This window comes from Oncorhynchus keta, chromosome 10, assembly GCF_023373465.1.
Source record: "Oncorhynchus keta strain PuntledgeMale-10-30-2019 chromosome 10, Oket_V2, whole genome shotgun sequence".
In the NCBI taxonomy this organism is placed as follows: Eukaryota; Metazoa; Chordata; class Actinopteri; order Salmoniformes; family Salmonidae; genus Oncorhynchus; species Oncorhynchus keta.
In genome coordinates, this window is record NC_068430.1 from 66,933,031 (window position 1) to 66,951,386 (window position 18,356).

Consider the following 18,356-nt stretch of genomic DNA (forward strand, 5'->3'; position numbering starts at 1 on the left):
TAATTGAGCCCACGCTTCTCATTTAAATCAAATGCAGTTAAGTATACCTTAATTATGACATGTTATGTGTCACTAAATGTATTAAAATGACATGATCAGTTTCAAGCCGTTTCCAGTAGGAAAACCTCTACCGTGACTCTGCACGGCTTGTTTTTTTGGGGATATTCTGGCATAACCTTTTCATTAGCTGAATTGGTTTCTCATGATCTTCTATGAAACCGTACGTAATCTTCCTCTTTCTCTGCCACGGTTCCAGTCAGCAGTCCCATAAACAGGTCTGACTCTTTGTTAGTGCCAATGCTGGTACTATAGACAGAACAAGCCCACTGGAACAATCCATTAAACCAAACAAGGCCAGTGTAAAACAAGTAAGGCATTATAGGCCTTCACTAATGGGAGTACAATAAGATATTATTTAAAACCAAGTTTTCAGTGTATCGTTTTAATGTACTCTCACAAGTTGGTGAACAGTTACACTTTGTCGCTCACGGTACTAAAACACACATCCATTGATAGTATAAATAGCCAACCTAATAATACACATTTTCAAATACATAAATCATCAAGTATCCAAGTATTAAGTTACGCACATCAAAATAAAAAGGCATATAAAATATCGCAGACGTTGCAAGTCCAGTTTCAAAGCGAAAAACACAAATCACATTTCGGACATGGCAGTAATTAATCAACGAGGTTTGATAAGAGAAAATAAAAAAATAAAAAGGTCCCAGACTTTCAATAAACAAATATTGCAACAATTAAGCATTTCATATTAAAAAGTTACTGAAAGGACGTAAGTGTGTAGACGTCCTGCACAAGACAAAGGCAACATTATTTTGTTCCAAGTAAAAAAATGAAACACCTTTTCTAATGTAGTGGATGACAAACCCACTCGATTGCCTTTTTGTTCCATTTTAATTGTAAGGCATTTCAAGTTTTAACCATGTGGAGGAAGGCATACATCTTTCTATTCAGTATCGAACTGAATCATAAAATTTAAAGGGATACCTAACTACTCATGTTAAATCATCGTTACAGTACTTTTCATAATATTTTTTTAAGTAATAAGCACCCTTGCCAATTAAAACCTTGGGATGTGTTCAACATGTATAAACCAACATCTGGAGGTTCACAAAATTACTTCACTGGCTGTGCTCCTTTCCAATTCTAAGGACACACAGAGAACACTCACTCACTGTCACTTGTTCACAAACTAACCTCTTTTTTGACACTTGACATTTTTTCATTGAGAAGGGAAAACTTTACTTATTTGAGAATGAATTTCCAATAGAAATACTTCAACACAATGCAATGGATTTACTCAAAAAAATCAAGCCTGCCAAGTAGATAAGATAAAGAAATGAATGTATTTTTATAGGGGCATTGTTGGCATGGACTATGAGTTTAGTTGGCTTTACTACTGGATGCAGCAGTTGTTGCGGTGGCCGTTGGAGTCTTTGAAGCGCAGGCGCATCTTTGGACGATACTTCTCCAGGTAGAAAAGCTGCTTGCTGTTGAACGCTCCGCGACGCTTCCTGTTACGAGAGAAAATACATTGTCATTTCACATCATCTGAATTGCAGGTGAGTGCTATTAATTCAAAACAGTGTGTTTTATAGACTAGCCTCCCTTTTTGAATGAAATAGTACAATGTACTTACACTGTAATTAAGGGTTAAGGGTTAATATAATGCAATTTCAACTTTCGACTTCTCAATTGCAGCTCAGTCCGATTATTTAAAAAACCATGTGTTTTAGCCTCCATTTTAAAATGCTGCAGCTACAGTATATAGAGATCTACATGAAAGTGTATTTGCATCAGACTTACTGCCGGATGAACTGGACAGCGTCTTCATATTTCATCCCACATTCAATCAAAGCCAGGGCAACCATGACAGGGGCTCTAGGAGTTTAACACACAAAAAAACATTGGAAATACTCAGAAGAAAAGATGACAATAGGCAGTTCGGGTTAGGGTACTATGGGACTTTTTAATACTGTGTATTATGGATAATTGTTTTTTGGCATTCTTACCAAAGAACTAGCATCATCAATCTAGCATAATTCTGAATATAAATACTTATTACATGTTTAAAAATATCCTTGCTACATGATTATAAATGTTTCTATACTAAGAGGGGAAATAAGAACACTAGTTTACCTCCCCAGGCCAGCTACACAGTGGACAGCAATGCAGCAACCAGGCTCCTCCTTAAACTTCGTCTTCAGGAGGTTCAACCAATCATCAACAATCTGGTTAGAGGGGGGAGCTCCATCATCAAACGCCCAATCCTATTGGTGGAGGGGGAAATTAGTTAATCTGCCCTCATTCTCAGAAACCAAAACAAAGATGGTAGTAAATAGGTTCTGCATTGTAGATGTAAAAAGTGATGTTGAAGCTTACCAGAACCTGTATTCCCTCTTTCCCCACCAAGGTGGAATCATAGGTGGCCTCACATACTCTCACAACGGTGGTCACTCCATACTTCTTCAGTTCCTGTAGAAGAATGTACTTTTATTTTCATATGATCTGCAACATATTCCATTATACATTTGACATACTACACAGGGAAAACATTTATATTTTCTAAACAGACCCTTTATACTATGGAAGAGAGGGACTACCTATGAGAATCCAAAACATTCATTACGTTTTATAACAAAATTAATTTCTGATATCGTCACTGTGTTAATGATGTGAGGGCTCACCTCAATGAATTTATTCAAAGTGGCATTGGTTGGATTGTGGGTAATGAGGAACCTCATGTTTTTGTAGGTGATCTCCACAGGGGCAGGTCGGTTCATACGCGCCATGGTGACAGACGAAAAAATGAGATCTTCCACAAAACAATCTAACAAAAACACTTATTTAGAAGGAGAGGGAATATCAACAAAATGTCAAACTATACTCCCACAACCGTGACCAGTGGGATAAAGAAGGCTATGGGGCGAAAGGAGGTCAGATTTGGCAGAAAAAAAGGGTGTGGACAACCAAAATCAAACCCCTTCTCCTTTGGGAAACAAGACAGGTTCCCCCTTGATTCTGACCAGGCAGAAGCCAACGAGGGCAGTGTGCAGCAGGTAGAGTTACCCCATCCAGGCTCGTTCTGCTGGTAGGTTAGGAGGTGTCCTGATCCTGCCAACGTTTCAGATCCTCCTCCTGTGGGTCCAATGTGTTTGGAGAGGAGGTGAGTTCTGCTGTTCACTCGTCTGCATAGGCAGCTGCGTGCTGTGCCTGGCAGTAGTCCCCACTGCCCTTCAGAAACTCCATAAATGTGTGACCCAGAACACCACAGAACTGCTGCAAGAGACAAGAGTGGGAGGAGGAGGGAGTAAGCTACAAGGCCTCTAAACTCAAGGGGGAAATGGCTAAAACAACTGAAAAAGAAAATGTTACGGAAACACATAATTGCTGCTCTCTTTCAGTCCAGATCTGGTCTTAACCATAGGTCTAATTTCATGGGTCTAACACGACTGCCAATGTGTGAAGGATGGATGTAGCTTACTAAAGTCGCAGCTTAACTTTCTACATATTATTTTTCTTTATAATTGCATACTAAAAGCAGTAATATCTACATATTTGGCCTACTATATGCCTCGTTGACAGAAGGAAAAATTTGTTAGAATGTCAGCAAAGCTATTTTTGTCACAAGCCATGTATAATTCCCTTAGCATTGTATATGTTTTTCTCTGGCTGGTGCTCCAAATACTGTCTAAGAAGCTTGACGTATGGATAGTTAATCCGATATTTTCCGGCTGGAAAATAATGTTTTGTTCTGAACATTAGTGCCAAATTGGAACTTTAATTAAGAGACAATACAATGACGTCAAACCTAGACGTCTGTCCAACGACAAAACCCAAACAAATCGAAATTTACATAAGTATGATGAAAGAGGATTTCTATAAAACTGTCCTTTGTGAAGGCAGACTCGGCGCCATCACCCGTATAGAGGCCTCATAGCCGAGCACTTGTACATGTCCATTGAGATAGAGAAACAACATTTTGAATAGTGAGATATTTAGCGCCTCGTTTAAGTAAACTACAGTTAATTAAGGTAAGAATGATTATAGAAACGGTCAATGATATTGCTGACATGTTCATAAGAAAAATGCGTACATTTTATACGATGGTAATAGCTATGTCGAAAATGCTTCTCAAAGGCGCTCCAAAGGCAACCCACCACCTCGTTTAACTCGAATAAAATGTCAATCTAACGGCAAAGCCTATTTAATTTCGCATACACCTTTAACATACCGTTAATCACAGGAAAAACTCACATGTATCAATTTCACAAAGACAACAAAGCATGTGTCGAAGAGGCCCGAGATTTAATATTTGAAAAATTGGAAGACCAGTTGATACAGAATTACAACACGAGTAGCTACAATGTAACAAAATATTTATATATGAAAATTGACACTTACTGGGATATGCTTACTCATTGAAGATTGTAGCTTAATCATACAGCCGGTCCCTAAAAATAAGTAAATATATTAAATGGTTTTGCACCATGCAGTCTAGGCAATTCCTCCGTGCGGAGTCGGCGTCTACTCGACTAGTACGACGCAAGGCAAACGGGAAATCACTATTCAGAGCTCTCTTGAAACCCCACCCTAGAAAGCCTACAAAAAGGGCATGTTCTCTGGGATCAAATTGTAGTCCTGCGCAAAAGAAGCCAACTCTTTATTAAGTTTTATTTACCTCTGTTTGGGGTTTAGGGTTTCCACTAGCTTTCACAGCCACAAAGTCAAAATAAGCTATTTTTTGTTGCTTTTTAGTCTCAGTTTAACGATTTGAGGGATAAGGTAAGGTCCTGAACAGTCATTCTGAAAAGTACTTTTTATCTCAAGGCTAACTAAATCAAATCAAATCAAATTTTATTTGTCACATACACATGGTTAGCAGATGTTAATGCGAGTGTAGCGAAATGCTTGTGCTTCTAGTTCCGACAATGCAGTAATAAGTAATCTAACTAACAATTCCTAAACTACTGTCTTATACACAGTGTAAGGGGATAAAGAATATGTACATAAGGATATATGAATGAGTGATGGTACAGAGCAGCATAGGCAAGATACAGTAGATGGTATAGAGTACAGTATATACATATAAGATGAGTATGTAAACAATGTGGCATAGTTAAAGTGGCTAGTGATACATACTATTACATAAGGATGCAGTCGATGATATAGAGTACAGTATATATGTATGCATATGAGATGAATAATGTAGGGTAAGTAACATTATATAAGGTAGCATTGTTTAAAGTGGCTAGTGATATATTTATTTTTTCATTCCCATCAATTCCCATTATTAAAGTGGCTGGAGTTGAGTCAGTGTCAGTGTGTTGGCAGCGGCCACTCAATGTTAGTGGTGGCTGTTTAACAGTCTGATGGCCTTGAGATAGAAGCTGTTTTTCAGTCTCTCGGTCCCAGCTTTGATGCACCTGTACTGACCTCGCCTTCTGGATGATAGCGGGGTGAACAGGCAGTGGCTCGGGTGGTTGATGTCCTTGATGATCTTTATGGCCTTCCTGTAACATCGGGTGGTGTAGGTGTCCTGGAGGGCAGGTAGTTTGCCCCCGGTGATGCGTTGTGCAGACCTCACTACCCTCTGGAGAGCCTTACGGTTGAGGGCGGAGCAGTTGCCTTACCAGGTGGTGATACAGCCCGCCAGGATGCTCTCGATTGTGCATCTGTAGAAGTTTGTGAGTGCTTTTGGTGACAAGCCGAATTTCTTCAGCCTCCTGAGGTTGAAGAGGCGCTGCTGCGCCTTCTTCACGAGGCTGTCTGTGTGAGTGGACCAATTCAGTTTGTCTGTGATGTGTATGCCGAGGAACTTAAAACTTGCTACCCTCTCCACTACTGTTCCATCGATGTGGATAGGGGGGTGTTCCCTCTGCTGTTTCCTGAAGTCCACAATCATCTCCTTAGTTTTGTTGATGTTGAGTGTGAGGTTATTTTCCTGACAACACACTCCGAGGGCCCTCACCTCCTCCCTGTAGGCCGTCTCGTCGTTGTTGGTAATCAAGCCTACCACTGTTGTGTCGTCCGCAAACTTGATGATTGAGTTGGAGGCGTGCGTGGCCACACAGTCGTGGGTGAACAGGGAGTACAGGAGAGGGCTCAGAACGCACCCTTGTGGGGCCCCAGTGTTGAGGATCAGAGGGGAGGAGATGTTGTTACCTACCCTCACCACCTGGGGGCAACTACCAGGAAGTTTGAAAAGACAGGCTGAGTTGGGGTGGGGGGGGCTATATTCATGAGCTCCCCTTGACAGCTCTTTGAAACGCCTATGTCAAGCAACTTGGATGAATTGAGCAGTGTTGCAGTAAAATCCTCTCAGGCACATTTGGTGATACACAAAGCAACAACATGGAAATTGCAACAACACTGAAATGCATCAGAGATATCCATTTTTATTATCCCATTTGGCATGTCTCTTGTGATGCTGTTCACAGCAGCACTGACGGATGTCTTGACTTGACAGCTGCGTCAGAGTTTTGAACAACCCTCACCCCCTTTTGTTCTATGCTGACTGAAGACCTAGCTGGCCAATAACTAGCTAACACCAGACACAGATGAAAGGGGAAACATATACTAAACAAAAATATAAACGCAACATGTAAAGTGTTGGTCCCATGTTTCATGAGCTGGAATAAAAGATCCCAGAAATGTTCCATACACACAAAAAGCTTATTTATCTCCAATTTTCTGCACAAATATGTTTGCATCCCTGTTAGTGAACATTTCTCCTTTGCCAAGATGATCCATCCACCTGACAGGTGTGGCACATAAAGAAGCTGATTAAACAGCATGATCATTGGATTGACTGGGCCTGGCTCCCAAGTAGGTGGGCCTATGCCCTCCCAGGCCCACCAATGGCTGTGCCCCTGCCCAGTCATGTGAAATCCATAGATTAAGGCCTTACGAATTCATCTCAATTGACTGAATTCCTCATATGAATTGTAGTTCAGTAAAATTGTTGAAATCGTTGCACGTTGCATTTATATTTTTTATATTTATATTTTTTTTATATATCTGTGCCATAGATGAATTGGGTACACTTTTAATAATATTTGCTGAAACCCTACAGCCATACTTTGGCACCAGTAGAGTAGCTATCTTGCTATATAAACCATGCTCCTCTGCAAACACGCCTTCTCCATCGTTGGTTACAAGGCATTACTTATTTTAAATATGTTATTGGATCAGATATGGCTTACTAACCTATACTGTCCAAATAATGATGATCCAAGCTTATTTGAAAATATATATAAGAATTTATCAACTCTACAAGCAACACTAGACTCTATTATTATTGTGGGAGATTTTAATACGGTCTTAAATACCTCTATGGACCGGAAAGGTAATCACACTACAAACTATCACCCTGAAGGCACTTAAGGAAATCATGAATGTCATTGATATATTGGAATTAGTGGATATATGGAGACTTAAATACCCTGACCTAGTGAGATATACATGGCGGAGGCTTAATCAAGCTAGTCGTCTTGACTACTTTCTTATGCCATTCTCTCTGGAACTAAACGTTTAAAAAGTGTTGATAGGGGACAGAATGTGGCATATTCTGTATTACTCTTACAGAATTTCCATGTGGGCGAGGATATTGGAAATTTAATCAAAGCCTACTTGATGATACATTGTTTAGAAATAGGACAGAAGAATTTATAACGGACTTTTTCAGACATAACATAGGTACAGCAGATCCCCTTATTGTATGGGACACTTTTAAATGTGCCTTTAGAGGCCATTAAATTCAGTACTCATCTATAAAACAAGCAATTTAGATCAAAGGAGTTCATATTAACAAAGGAATTTGAAGGACTAACAGTACAGTTAGATAGCAATAAAAACTACCATAGAGAAACAGAATAAGTTAGAGGAAAAACAAAAAGAAATGGAGGAACTTATTCAAGAAAGATCCAGTGTAATATATTATTCAAATTAAGTGAACTGGATGGAATATTGGGGAAAATGCACCAAATTATTTTTCAATCTTCAATATAGAAATGCTACCAAAACAAATGTATTGAAACTTGTTACAAATGATGGAATCATGCATGATTCACCAAATGATATTTTGAAAGAGGAAGTACTTAAAGAATATGTTTTCCTTTCAGTCTCCTCCATCTCCACTAACTGAAACTAATTGTATGGATTTTTTCCCTAATAATAATGTAAAATTAACATCTGTACAGAAAGACTCATGTGAAGGACAATTACAGAGGAGGAACTTCTTGATACAATTAAAGCCTTTAAGGCTGGGGAAATCCAGGACTGGAAGGCATACAGTACCAGTGGAAGTATACAACATTTTTTATGATATACTCAGAGGACCATTATTAGCATGTTTTAACCACTCATACAAATAGTAGATTATCAGACACACAACAAGAAGGTCTGATATCATTATTACTGAAACAGGACCCAAGTGGTATATATAAAGATCCAGTCCATGTAAAAAAAAATTCAGTGTTGTGATGCAAAAATATTAGCAAAATGCTTGGCGCATAGAATTTAAAAAAGTGTTGTTAGATATTATTAATCCTAATCAGACAGGTGTTTTACACGGACGATACATTGGAGATAATATAAGACAAGTACTGGAAACAATAGAATACTATGAAATATCGGGGACACCAGGCCTGGTTTTCATAGCTGATTTTGAAAAGGCTTTTGATAAAGTACGGCTGGTGTTTATATATAAATGCCTAAAATATTTTATATATTTTATATATATTAACCCATTATAAAATGGGTTAAAGTTATGTAGGTGTCAAATAGTAAATAATGGCTACATCTCAGAAAGTTTTAAACTAGCTAGAGGAGTAAAACAAGGTTGTCCACTATCGGCATATCTATTTATTCGAAATGTTAGCTGTTAAAATTAGATCAAACAATAATATTAAGGGATTAGAAATCCGTGGTTTAAAAACTAAAGTGCCATTGTACGTTGATGATTTATGTTTTCTTTTAAAACCACAATTAGAATCTCTCCACGGCCTCAGAGAGGATCTAGATACTTTTGCTATCCTCTCTGTATTAAAACCAAGTTATGATAAGTATACTATATTACGTACTGGATCACTAAAAAAAGCACATTTTACATTACCGTGTAGTTTACCAATTAAATGGTCTGACGGAGATGTGGACATATTCGGTATACAAATCCCAAAAGAAAGAAATGATCTCACTCTAATACATTTTTATTATAGAAAGTTAGCACAAATAGATACCATGGAAAGGAAAATATCTGTCTATTTGTGGAAAAATCACCCTGATTAACTCTTTAGTCATATCACAGTTGACCTATTTGCTTATGGTTTTACCTACAGCTAGTGACCTGCTTTTTAAATTATATAAACAAAATATATTCAATTTGATTTGGAACGGCAAGCCAGACAAAATTAAAAGAGCCTATTTAGATAACGAATATGAATTCAGAAGGCAGAAATGATTAAATATTAAAGCATTAGACCTCTCACTAAAGGCATCAGTTGTAAAAAAAAGTTATACTTAAAACCAGACTGGTTCTCTAGTAAATTGGTAGGAATGTCTCATCCTATGTTCAAGAATGGCCTTTTTCCCTTTATTCAGATTACACCTGCTCACTTTCGGTTATTTGAAAAGGAAATAATCTCAAAAATATAATTATTTTTTAAACAAGCCTTAGAAAGTTGGTTGCAATTTCAGTTGAATCCACCTGAAAAGACAGAACAAATAATACAACAAATATTGTGGTTAAACTCAAATATACTAATTGATTTTTAAAAAATGTAATTTTCGAAGAAATTTAAAAACAAAGGTATACTTTTAGTGAATGATATTATAAATAGGACTGGTGGAGTTATGTCACACATGCAGCTAACACAAACATATGTAAATGTCTGCTCTACCCAAAATTACAACCAATTAATTGCATCATTACCACAAAAAAATGGAAGAGGCAAGTAGAAGGAGAAAAAAGTAAGGAACTTGTATGTTGGCCCTGTATTAAAGAACCTACATGGTTTAAGAAAAGTGTGATAAATAAAAACATATACCCGTTTCATTTAAGGACCAAAAAACGGACAGCTGTGCCATATAAATTGCAAAATAGTTGGGAAGAGATTTTCGATGTACCCATTCCATGGCACATGGTTTATGAATTGATACTCAAAACAACGCCGGTTTCAAAATTTCGAAGTTTTCAATTTAAATTACTATACAAAATTCTTGCAACCAATAGAATGTTATATATATATGGGGGATACAATCTTCCCAGCTCTGCAGATTTTGCTGTGAGGTAGCAGAGTCATTAGATCATTTATTTTGGCATTGTCCATATGTAGCTCGTTTTTGGTGACAGGTCCAAAAACGGTTCTGGCCTAGCCAGTCTCCAGACCTGAACCCAATAGAAAATCTTTGGAGGGAGCTGAAAGTCCGTATTGCCCAGCGACAGCCCCGAAACCTGAAGGATCTGGAGAAGGTCTGTATGGAGGAGTGGGCCAAAATTCCTGCTGCAGTGTGTGCAAACCTGGTCAAAAACTACAGGAAACGTATAATCTCTGTAATTGCAAACAAAGGTTTCTGCACCAAATATTAAGTTCTGCTTTTCTGATGTATAAAATACTTATGTCATGCAATAAAATGCAAATTAATTACTTAAAAATCATACAATGTGATTTTCTGGATTTTTGTTTTAGATTCCGTCTCTCACAGTTGAAGTGTACATATGATAGAAATTACAGACCTCTACATGCTTTGTAAGTAGGAAAACCTGCAACATCGGCAGTGTATCAAATAATTGTTCTCCCCACTGTAGGTATGTGTATGTATATACTGTATGTGTATATGTATGCATACGTGTATGTATATGGATATATATATTTACCCCAAAAATATATGGGGGATTGGAAATGATGCAGACAATTACATTGATGGAAGCAACAATCTTTCCGCAATATTAAGCTGATCCAACCCTTAAATGTATTTGTATTTTTTAAACAGTGCCCAACAGGCACTGTGAAAGATACTGTTTACCAGTCGCCCCGCCTCCCGCCTGCTGGATTCTGAAGAAACCCGTGCCCCGCAAGTGGGGGCGAAGGACACTATCTACCGTAGCTACAACCTAGCCTCAGAGCATTTCTTATTACTCTGAACATGAATCCGGGACACTCCCTTTAGTATGAAATGTTACATTTCGTATGGTATGTAATAATTTGTGGATGTCCATCATCCATTTAGTATGATATGTTACGAATTACAATTCGTATGATATGTTATGAATTTGCAAAACGTACAATATGTTACGAAGAGACCCCCCCACCCCCAAAAAACTAGAATAGTCCTAACTAAGCAAAATTACGTTGAAAAGACGTGCAAAATATGTATTTTCCAGACGTTAAGGTTTGGTTTAATTTAGGTTCTTAATGAGAGGTGAAAATACATATTTTCTGTACATTTAAAATACATATTTTCCAGGACATTGAAAGGCATCTTTTGCGGACGTTGAAAAAATACGTATTTCCAGTTCTGAATGAAAATTGACAATAGACATTTTCCAGATGTCGAAAATATTTATTTTCCAGACATTGAAAATATGTATTTTCCCGATGTTGAAATCAGCCTCAATTTTGGTTTTGAATTAGTTATTTAGTTTATATTTTATTTAACCTTTATTTAACTAGGCAAGTCCGTTAAGAAAAATTATTATTTTACAATGACGGCCTACACTGGCCAAACCTGGACAGCGCTGGGCCATTTGTGCGCTGCCCTATGGGACTCCCAATCACGGTCAGTTGTGATACAGCCTGGATTCGAACCACGGTGTCGGTAGTGACGCCTCAAGGACTGAGATGCAGTGCCTTAGACCACTGTGCCACTCGGAGCTTGGGCGGGTCCAGACTGGACAAAATCTGAAGCAAACATATGATTGGACCAGATTTGGTCTGGAACGGACCAAAAATCTATATCCGTAGACATTGAAATCAAGGTCGGTCTGGACCGCACCAAATCGGAACCAAACATAGACGCCTATGATTGGTTCAGATTTGGTCCAGACCGGACCAAAAACCAATGTCCGTGGATGTGGAAATCAAGGTCGGTCCGGACTGCACCAAAACAAACTTCAAAAAGGCATCGGCATCCGTCCGAGTTTACTGAGGTGTAGCCTACAACGTTGTCAGAAATCACATTTTATGTACGCTAATCTATGTAGTAAGGCTACCGTTTGTAAAAACACCAAAAAATGACATCCGGTCTGGACAATTTACAGATACAATCTTGAAACCAATCTTTTCCCCAATTTGTGGGCGTGGTCGAGTGGAATTCCTTATCGTTACTTGAATGCCGACTGAGACAAAAGCTTAAAAATGAACGAATAGAAGTATAAAGAGGGTTTCCTGCAGATGCAGGAATGCCTACATGCAGGAACACCCCGATTTGCGGGCTGGAATAGAACCCTTCTCATAGAAGCTAGTGACGAACATCATTTAGGCCCTATTAGACCTATGTGGCAACAAATAGGCTATTCTTTCAAAAGTCAAGTGACCGGAATTCTACACATCATGATGCACACATCTTAGCAGGTAAAATGCACTAGGTATTTATAAGTAGGCTATAGCTAGGCTATATTCTGTATTGCAGTCTATATTACATGTTTTTTAAAATCTTATTAGGTATTTCAGAGAAAAGTATTTTATGATATAGTATAGTTGTATAGTTGTTCTTAATAATATTGTAATAAAGTTGTTATCAAGTTGTTACACTGTCTTGGATGAGCACTAAATTCAATCTAGGTCATATATGCCAATGTTGCACAAATGAATCTAAATATAAACTAATCTCACTATCGAAAAAATATATATTATAGAAAAGAGAGCATATTTGGTCCCAGTCTTGATTTAATGGTTTTGTGAAGCCATATCAAATCTATTTTTATTTCATACAGACGGTAGTTTAGTTATTTACCATAGAAGAGTTTATATCAGCAAAAAGCTTGAGTTACAACATCTATTGTAATGCCTGATAAATATGTTAATGTTTCTCAGTACTTTTGAACTAAATGCATCTTTCTAGAAACTGCCTGAATGTCATGATTAGAGGCACAAACAAAATAGCTGAGCTGTGTGTTTTTGTCTCCACCTCCCTTTGCATTCACACAAAGGGGGATATTGAATCGTGGATGTTAATTGCCAGTGGGGTGAAAGCAGAAGTGTTTCAGTCTCTACCAGTTGTCAGTGGATACCAGTGTCCAACAGGAGTGCCCATGGGTGCGGTGAGAGAATTTTCCAATCCATCACCATTGTGCCAATTGTCCATAAAATAAATGTGCGAGCATAGCTCTGGTTTCCAATGAAGGCACTCAAATCTCAGGTCAAAACTCACAAATGAGTATAAAAGGAACGCATGACTCAGAGGATCTCGTTCTCGAGGTAACATCTCTAGCTCTTTTATATTTTTTAGACCTGTAAATCCCAGTATGGGGTTTTGGATTTGGACACAACGTTGTTGTTGTTTCTTTTTACCCATGAATGGTAACTGAATTGAAGAAACTTTAAAAAACATCACTATTCCATAATCTGAAAAAGAAAAGAAATCCTTTTCCATTCCTTTTGTTTTAATATGGTGTAACAAATGCATTGTTCATTTAACTGTAATCTATTTGTTATATTAAAATGTATATATATATATATATATATATATATATATATATATATATATATATATATATATATATATATTAATAAATATATATGTTTATTAATAACTATATAATAAATATATGAAAAGTACTTACAAATACTGTATATATTTTGTGGTTGGGTGGTGTTTCCAGGAGGGCTCAAGTAGGCTCAGAGACCAGGTAGATGGCAGTGGAATGAGCCTGGGCAAGAAGAAGGGGGTGAAGGTGAGTGTGAAACACGTGGCTCCAGGGGACTGGGACAGAGGGGGGCCGTCCATAGTCCACCACACCGACTATGTGAGCAGCCCCAGGCCCTCAGAAAGCAACCCCACCATCATCTCTATCGGCCTCTCTCCCCACTCCCACAGACCCTCTGTGTCTCCAGAGAGGGATCGACACAGGCAGGATGAGGGCCCCCCCTCCAGGGTGGAGTGGTCCAGAGAAGGTTGCACCTACAGCCCAAAGGGCGAGTTGGGGGTCTCCAGACAGACCATGGATGAGTTGAAGAGTATCCTGAAGGATAGTTCCATGCTTGGTGCCCAGGGGAAGGAGGAGGGTGGGCGTCCTGGGAGCCCAGCCCCTTACACCTACCTGCATGGCACCAACAGGGGAGATGGACGGCCGGAGTCCCAGTCCTCCTTCACCACTTTCAAGCCCCACTCTGATGCTTCCGGAGGGGTGTCCACCAGGTCCAGGGACAACAGCTCCCTCCAGCTTAGCTCCGGTATGGACTCGTCAACCTCATACAGGTCAGATGTGACTGGAGCAAACAGGCAATCCGGAGTACGGTCGTCCACGTTCGAGAGCAGCAGTGCCAACTGTGGAGGTTAGTCTGGTTTTGGATTAGATTTATCAAAAATCTTATATTCTTATTTTGTATAAACTTGTAGCTAATAAAGTAGTTCCATCACAAGCGACTATCTTTTTTTTACAGACATGATAGTTGCTTTTGGCTCTTTTTCTGATAGATAACAGTAAAGACAACATGGATAAGTCTGGGACTCAGAGCTTTGTCTCAGCCATGGAGCACATCAAGCAGCAGATTGCCCGGGAGAATATCAACTTTGTTCGCTTCGAGGCCACAGATCTCCATGGGGTATCCAGGTCTAAGACAGTGCCAGTCCGCTTCTTTCATGTAATCATCTCACACACAGTACACAAACATCCTGAAACGTACTAGCTATAGTGTATTGAGGCAACCCACAATGTTATAATGCTATTTGTTGAAATGGTTTCTCAATGGTTATGCTTGCCTATAGGAAAAGTCCCATGATGTAAACCTTTAAAAAAAATCTTTACAGGAGAAAGCAGTATACGGGGTGCCGATGCCAAGAAGCTACCTAGAGCTGACCCTGAGCCCTAAGAGCTGTGAGGTGGACCACGCCAACAACCCTGCCAACTTCAGTAGCGACGTGTTGCTTATCCCAGACCTGTCGACCTTCAGGGTGCTGCCCTGGGCAGAGCAGACGGCCCGGGTCATCTGTGACCCCTGCATGATAACCGGCAGCCCCCTGCGTACCGCACCCCGCCTCATTGCCAAGCAGCTGATGGGGCAGCTCCAGAACATGGGTTTCTTCCTGTACTCATCCTTCACCTACGAGTGCTGTGTCCTGGGTGCGTCCGACAGGGTGGCCCCCAAGACCATGCTGTTCCCTGCCACCACCCTGGCCAGCAACCACGACCTGCCCTTCTTCCAGCAGCTGGTGAATGGGATGTACTGCATGGGGGCCGATGTGGACAGTTTGGCCTCAGCCATGGTGCCCGGTCAGATGGAGATCAACTTGAGGCCGGAGTTTGGCATCGCGGCCGCCGACACCGCCTTCACGTTTCATACTGGCATCAAAGAGATGGCAAGGAAATACAGCTACAACGCCAGCTTCTTCACCGACGACAGCATGTACAACGCCGGGGTGCTTTCCCACTCTCTCTGGGACGCCAACGGCCACCGTAGTCTCTTCGACACCGGGGACCACGGCGCAGGGGAGCTGTCGGAGATTGGCAGGAAGTGGCTTGCGGGGCTCTTGAGCCACTCGGCCGCCCTGAGCTGCCTGCTCTCCCCTGGGCTGGGCTGCCGCAGCCACATCGCCAAGAAGGTTAAAGACCCCAAGCACAACGTGCTTTACGCCACCTATGGCTACAACGACAACAGCAGCGCCTTCAATGTAAAATGCCACGGCGGGCGGAAGATGCATATCGACAACAAGCTGGGCTCGGCCATGGCTAACCCATACGTGGTGCTGGCGGCCACCGTGGCGGCAGGACTGGACGGTATCAAACGCAACCTGGCGGCTGAGACGGGTCTGACCAGGGCCTCCACCCACACCCAGCTGGGGAAACAGCAGTTTGCCATCCCCGTGAAGCTGGAGGACTCTCTGGTGGCTTTGAGTGAAGACCATGTGATTCGCGGAGCGCTGGGAGAACCATTTGTGCAGTATTTTATTGCTCTGAAGCAATTTGAGATTGAGACTGAAGAATTGGATGCAGAGAGAAACAAATGTCTGGAATATTTCATATAGAAGTACTCAATATTGTACAGTCAGATTCCTGTGAAACAAATGGATTGATTGAATTCACACAATGCTTTCTTTCAACATATATATATATATATTTTATTCCATATTTGACAGAAAACAATAAAAACATGATTGAAATATCAACAAATGTGTGCAGGGCCCAAATTAATTGAAAATTAATTATCACATTTAAATGAGAGTAGGAAACATCTGGGGTTTGGGTCTTGAATTATGATGCCTTACAGTAGATAGCTGTCAGCATGGTACACAAACATAAATAACATTCTCAACCTACTACAGTGCTATGGGAAAATGTATGAAAGGAAACTGGCCACTTTACACTGAATACTGACATTGAAAGTTATTTTGCATGTATAGCTGAACACAGAACACAGGGTACCTTATATTGAAGCAATTATTGTCCTATGCATGTACGCACTTTATAAAACAAAATGTCTACAAGGAACTCAAAACAAAGGACAGTAATATACTCACGTTTGGGGTATTCGATTGACAACTAAGGGACAATCTAAATGACCATTTCACTACTAAGGGGGGAAAAAATGGCTTTATCAGAATCTGCACACTTGCCATATTAGAACATTCCAATATATACATCTATTTTCCAATCAAATGTATCCCATAACCAGTGCAAAAAATACATGCAAATTCCCTAAAGACTTAACAGTCTAATTTACAATACAAACCATGTCATAGAACAGTGCTGTTATTGCCTTGATCATAGACAACATTTACACATTCACTTGTTGCTGATGAGATTCTCCACCCGTTGTATGAATCGGCCAAGCTTATTTTCATTGGGCGTAGTTTCAGTCTGATAGCTGTGTATGGAACTAATAGAGGGATGTCTCACAAACAAACTCCTGTGTTTGTCTGAGTCATATCTGTTTGCAGTAGTTGTCGGTTTATCTGAAGGCTTGTTGTCAAATGTAACAAAACTCTCAAACCGGCTATATGCTCGTTTCCGCCTGGTGTCTGAATGAATTGATGCTTGACTCTCCACTGTGTTTGTTTGCTCTCCAGAGTTCTTCTCTGGTTCACATTTCTTTCTAAAGCTCTTTCTAACCCAGCTAGTAGTTAACCCAGGAGATGATGATTTACCTGCTGGGCTGGGAGAATTATGCTGTTGTTCCTTTTCGGTTTCAGTGCCAGCTGCATTGTGTGATGACCTGGAAGGGCTTGGAGAATGACCCTTAGTAAGTAGTAAGACGCAGTAAGTCCCACAGCTGACGGTTATCCAGGAGGATCTGAGATGGTTCTCTGCTCTGCTGAAATGTCAGCCTGCACTAAATGCTTTGATCTCACTGAACCTATCCTTTGAAGTGTGGATCTGAATTAATTCTGTCTTTGGAGTTCTGCTCCTTCTACCTTGTGTGGCGTTTTCTCCACCATTTTCTCCACTGAAACATCGGCATGCTCTATATTCTTTATTGATGTCACAGAAGTTCTGAGTTTCAATGGATTCACACTTTGGCGTGTTTTCTCTTTGTCTGCGGAGAGCACCAAGTCGGAGCTGTTGGCCAGCTGGTCAGTGGATTCATGACTCTTCCTGGTGGGGCCCTCCTTCTCCTCTGGTATTCCATTCAAACATTTTAGCCCTTTAGAGCTCTCCACATTAAGTCCAGTTGGTCTGAAGTTGGAGGGCTTGAGCAAAGGTTCCTTTAGTTGTATTCCCAGTTGGGCTGCCGACATCGTCCTGGAGAGAGGCTCTTGCCAGTCATCAAGAGGATTCCTCTCTATCCTGGTCGTGATATCGTATGTTGAGACAGACCTTTGTGCATCACTGAAGTTGGTTAGTTTATATTTTTGTTATTCAATTCTGTTTCCCTCTTCCTGTTGACCTCCTGGGGTGAGTTCCTCTCTGTGGCTGGATGGTCCCTGATTAGAACTGTGTTCGGAGCTGCCTGCAAGCTCTGCCGCACTGTGCCTTTTATCCAGGCCTCTCTCTGACGACCTTCCTTTAGCTCTTTCGAGAGTAGAGAAATAGACAGCCTGAGAGAATCCTGGCTCTGCCCTGGCCTTAAGTTGCTGACAGGTTCCTCATACTCATGTAAACTGAGCCTTTTCCGTCTGATCTCTTCCAATCTCGTCTGACTCTCCCGCAATCTAGCAGGGGTCAGTTGGGGTTGGAA

At 40.3% G+C, this 18,356-nt stretch overlaps 2 protein-coding genes across 4 annotated transcripts; one reads left to right on the plus strand and one right to left on the minus strand.

Annotated features, from left to right (window-relative positions):
• Positions 1 to 426: 426 nt before the first annotated feature.
• LOC118389286 (protein tyrosine phosphatase type IVA 1-like) lies at positions 427 to 4,592 on the minus strand. Its single transcript, XM_035779181.2, has 6 exons — positions 4,426 to 4,592; positions 2,709 to 3,300; positions 2,404 to 2,496; positions 2,161 to 2,291; positions 1,828 to 1,902; positions 427 to 1,535 (listed from the first exon to the last, which is right to left on the minus strand). The coding sequence occupies exons 2-6, from the start codon at positions 2,811 to 2,813 to the stop codon at positions 1,418 to 1,420; spliced, it is 522 nt and encodes a 173-aa protein (XP_035635074.1). The 5' UTR covers positions 2,814 to 3,300; positions 4,426 to 4,592; the 3' UTR covers positions 427 to 1,417.
• A 7,230-nt stretch (positions 4,593 to 11,822) lies between these two features.
• Positions 11,823 to 16,345, plus strand: LOC118389584 (lengsin-like). 3 transcript variants are annotated; one of them, XM_035779474.2, is made up of 5 exons: positions 11,823 to 12,593; positions 13,172 to 13,282; positions 13,844 to 14,516; positions 14,659 to 14,825; positions 14,992 to 16,345. In XM_035779474.2, exons 2-5 carry the CDS (start codon positions 13,190 to 13,192, stop codon positions 16,204 to 16,206), a joined length of 2,148 nt encoding a protein of 715 aa, XP_035635367.1. In that variant the 5' UTR covers positions 11,823 to 12,593; positions 13,172 to 13,189; the 3' UTR covers positions 16,207 to 16,345. The 3 variants fall into 3 exon arrangements, with proteins under 3 accessions (XP_035635367.1, XP_035635368.1, XP_035635370.1); XM_035779477.2 differs by lacking the exon at positions 11,823 to 12,593 and having other exon boundaries at positions 13,233 to 13,282; positions 13,844 to 13,915; positions 14,059 to 14,516; XM_035779475.2 differs by lacking the exon at positions 11,823 to 12,593 and having other exon boundaries at positions 13,181 to 13,439.
• The last annotated feature ends 2,011 nt before the right edge of the window (positions 16,346 to 18,356 follow it).

Coding starts and splice junctions, on each gene's coding strand:
- LOC118389584 (XM_035779474.2), top strand. CDS start 13,190: ATGTTAATTGCCAGTGGGGTGAAAGCAGAAGTGTTTCAGTCTCTACCA. Junction 13,283..13,843: donor CAGGAGTGCCCATGGGTGCG/GTGAGAGAATTT, acceptor TGGTGTTTCCAG/GAGGGCTCAAGTAGGCTCAG. Junction 14,826..14,991: donor TGCCAGTCCGCTTCTTTCAT/GTAATCATCTCA, acceptor AAATCTTTACAG/GAGAAAGCAGTATACGGGGT.
- LOC118389286 (XM_035779181.2), bottom strand. CDS start 2,813: ATGGCGCGTATGAACCGACCTGCCCCTGTGGAGATCACCTACAAAAAC. Junction 2,292..2,403: donor AAGAGGGAATACAGGTTCTG/GTAAGCTTCAAC, acceptor CTCCACCAATAG/GATTGGGCGTTTGATGATGG. Junction 1,536..1,827: donor GCTGTCCAGTTCATCCGGCA/GTAAGTCTGATG, acceptor CTCTCGTAACAG/GAAGCGTCGCGGAGCGTTCA.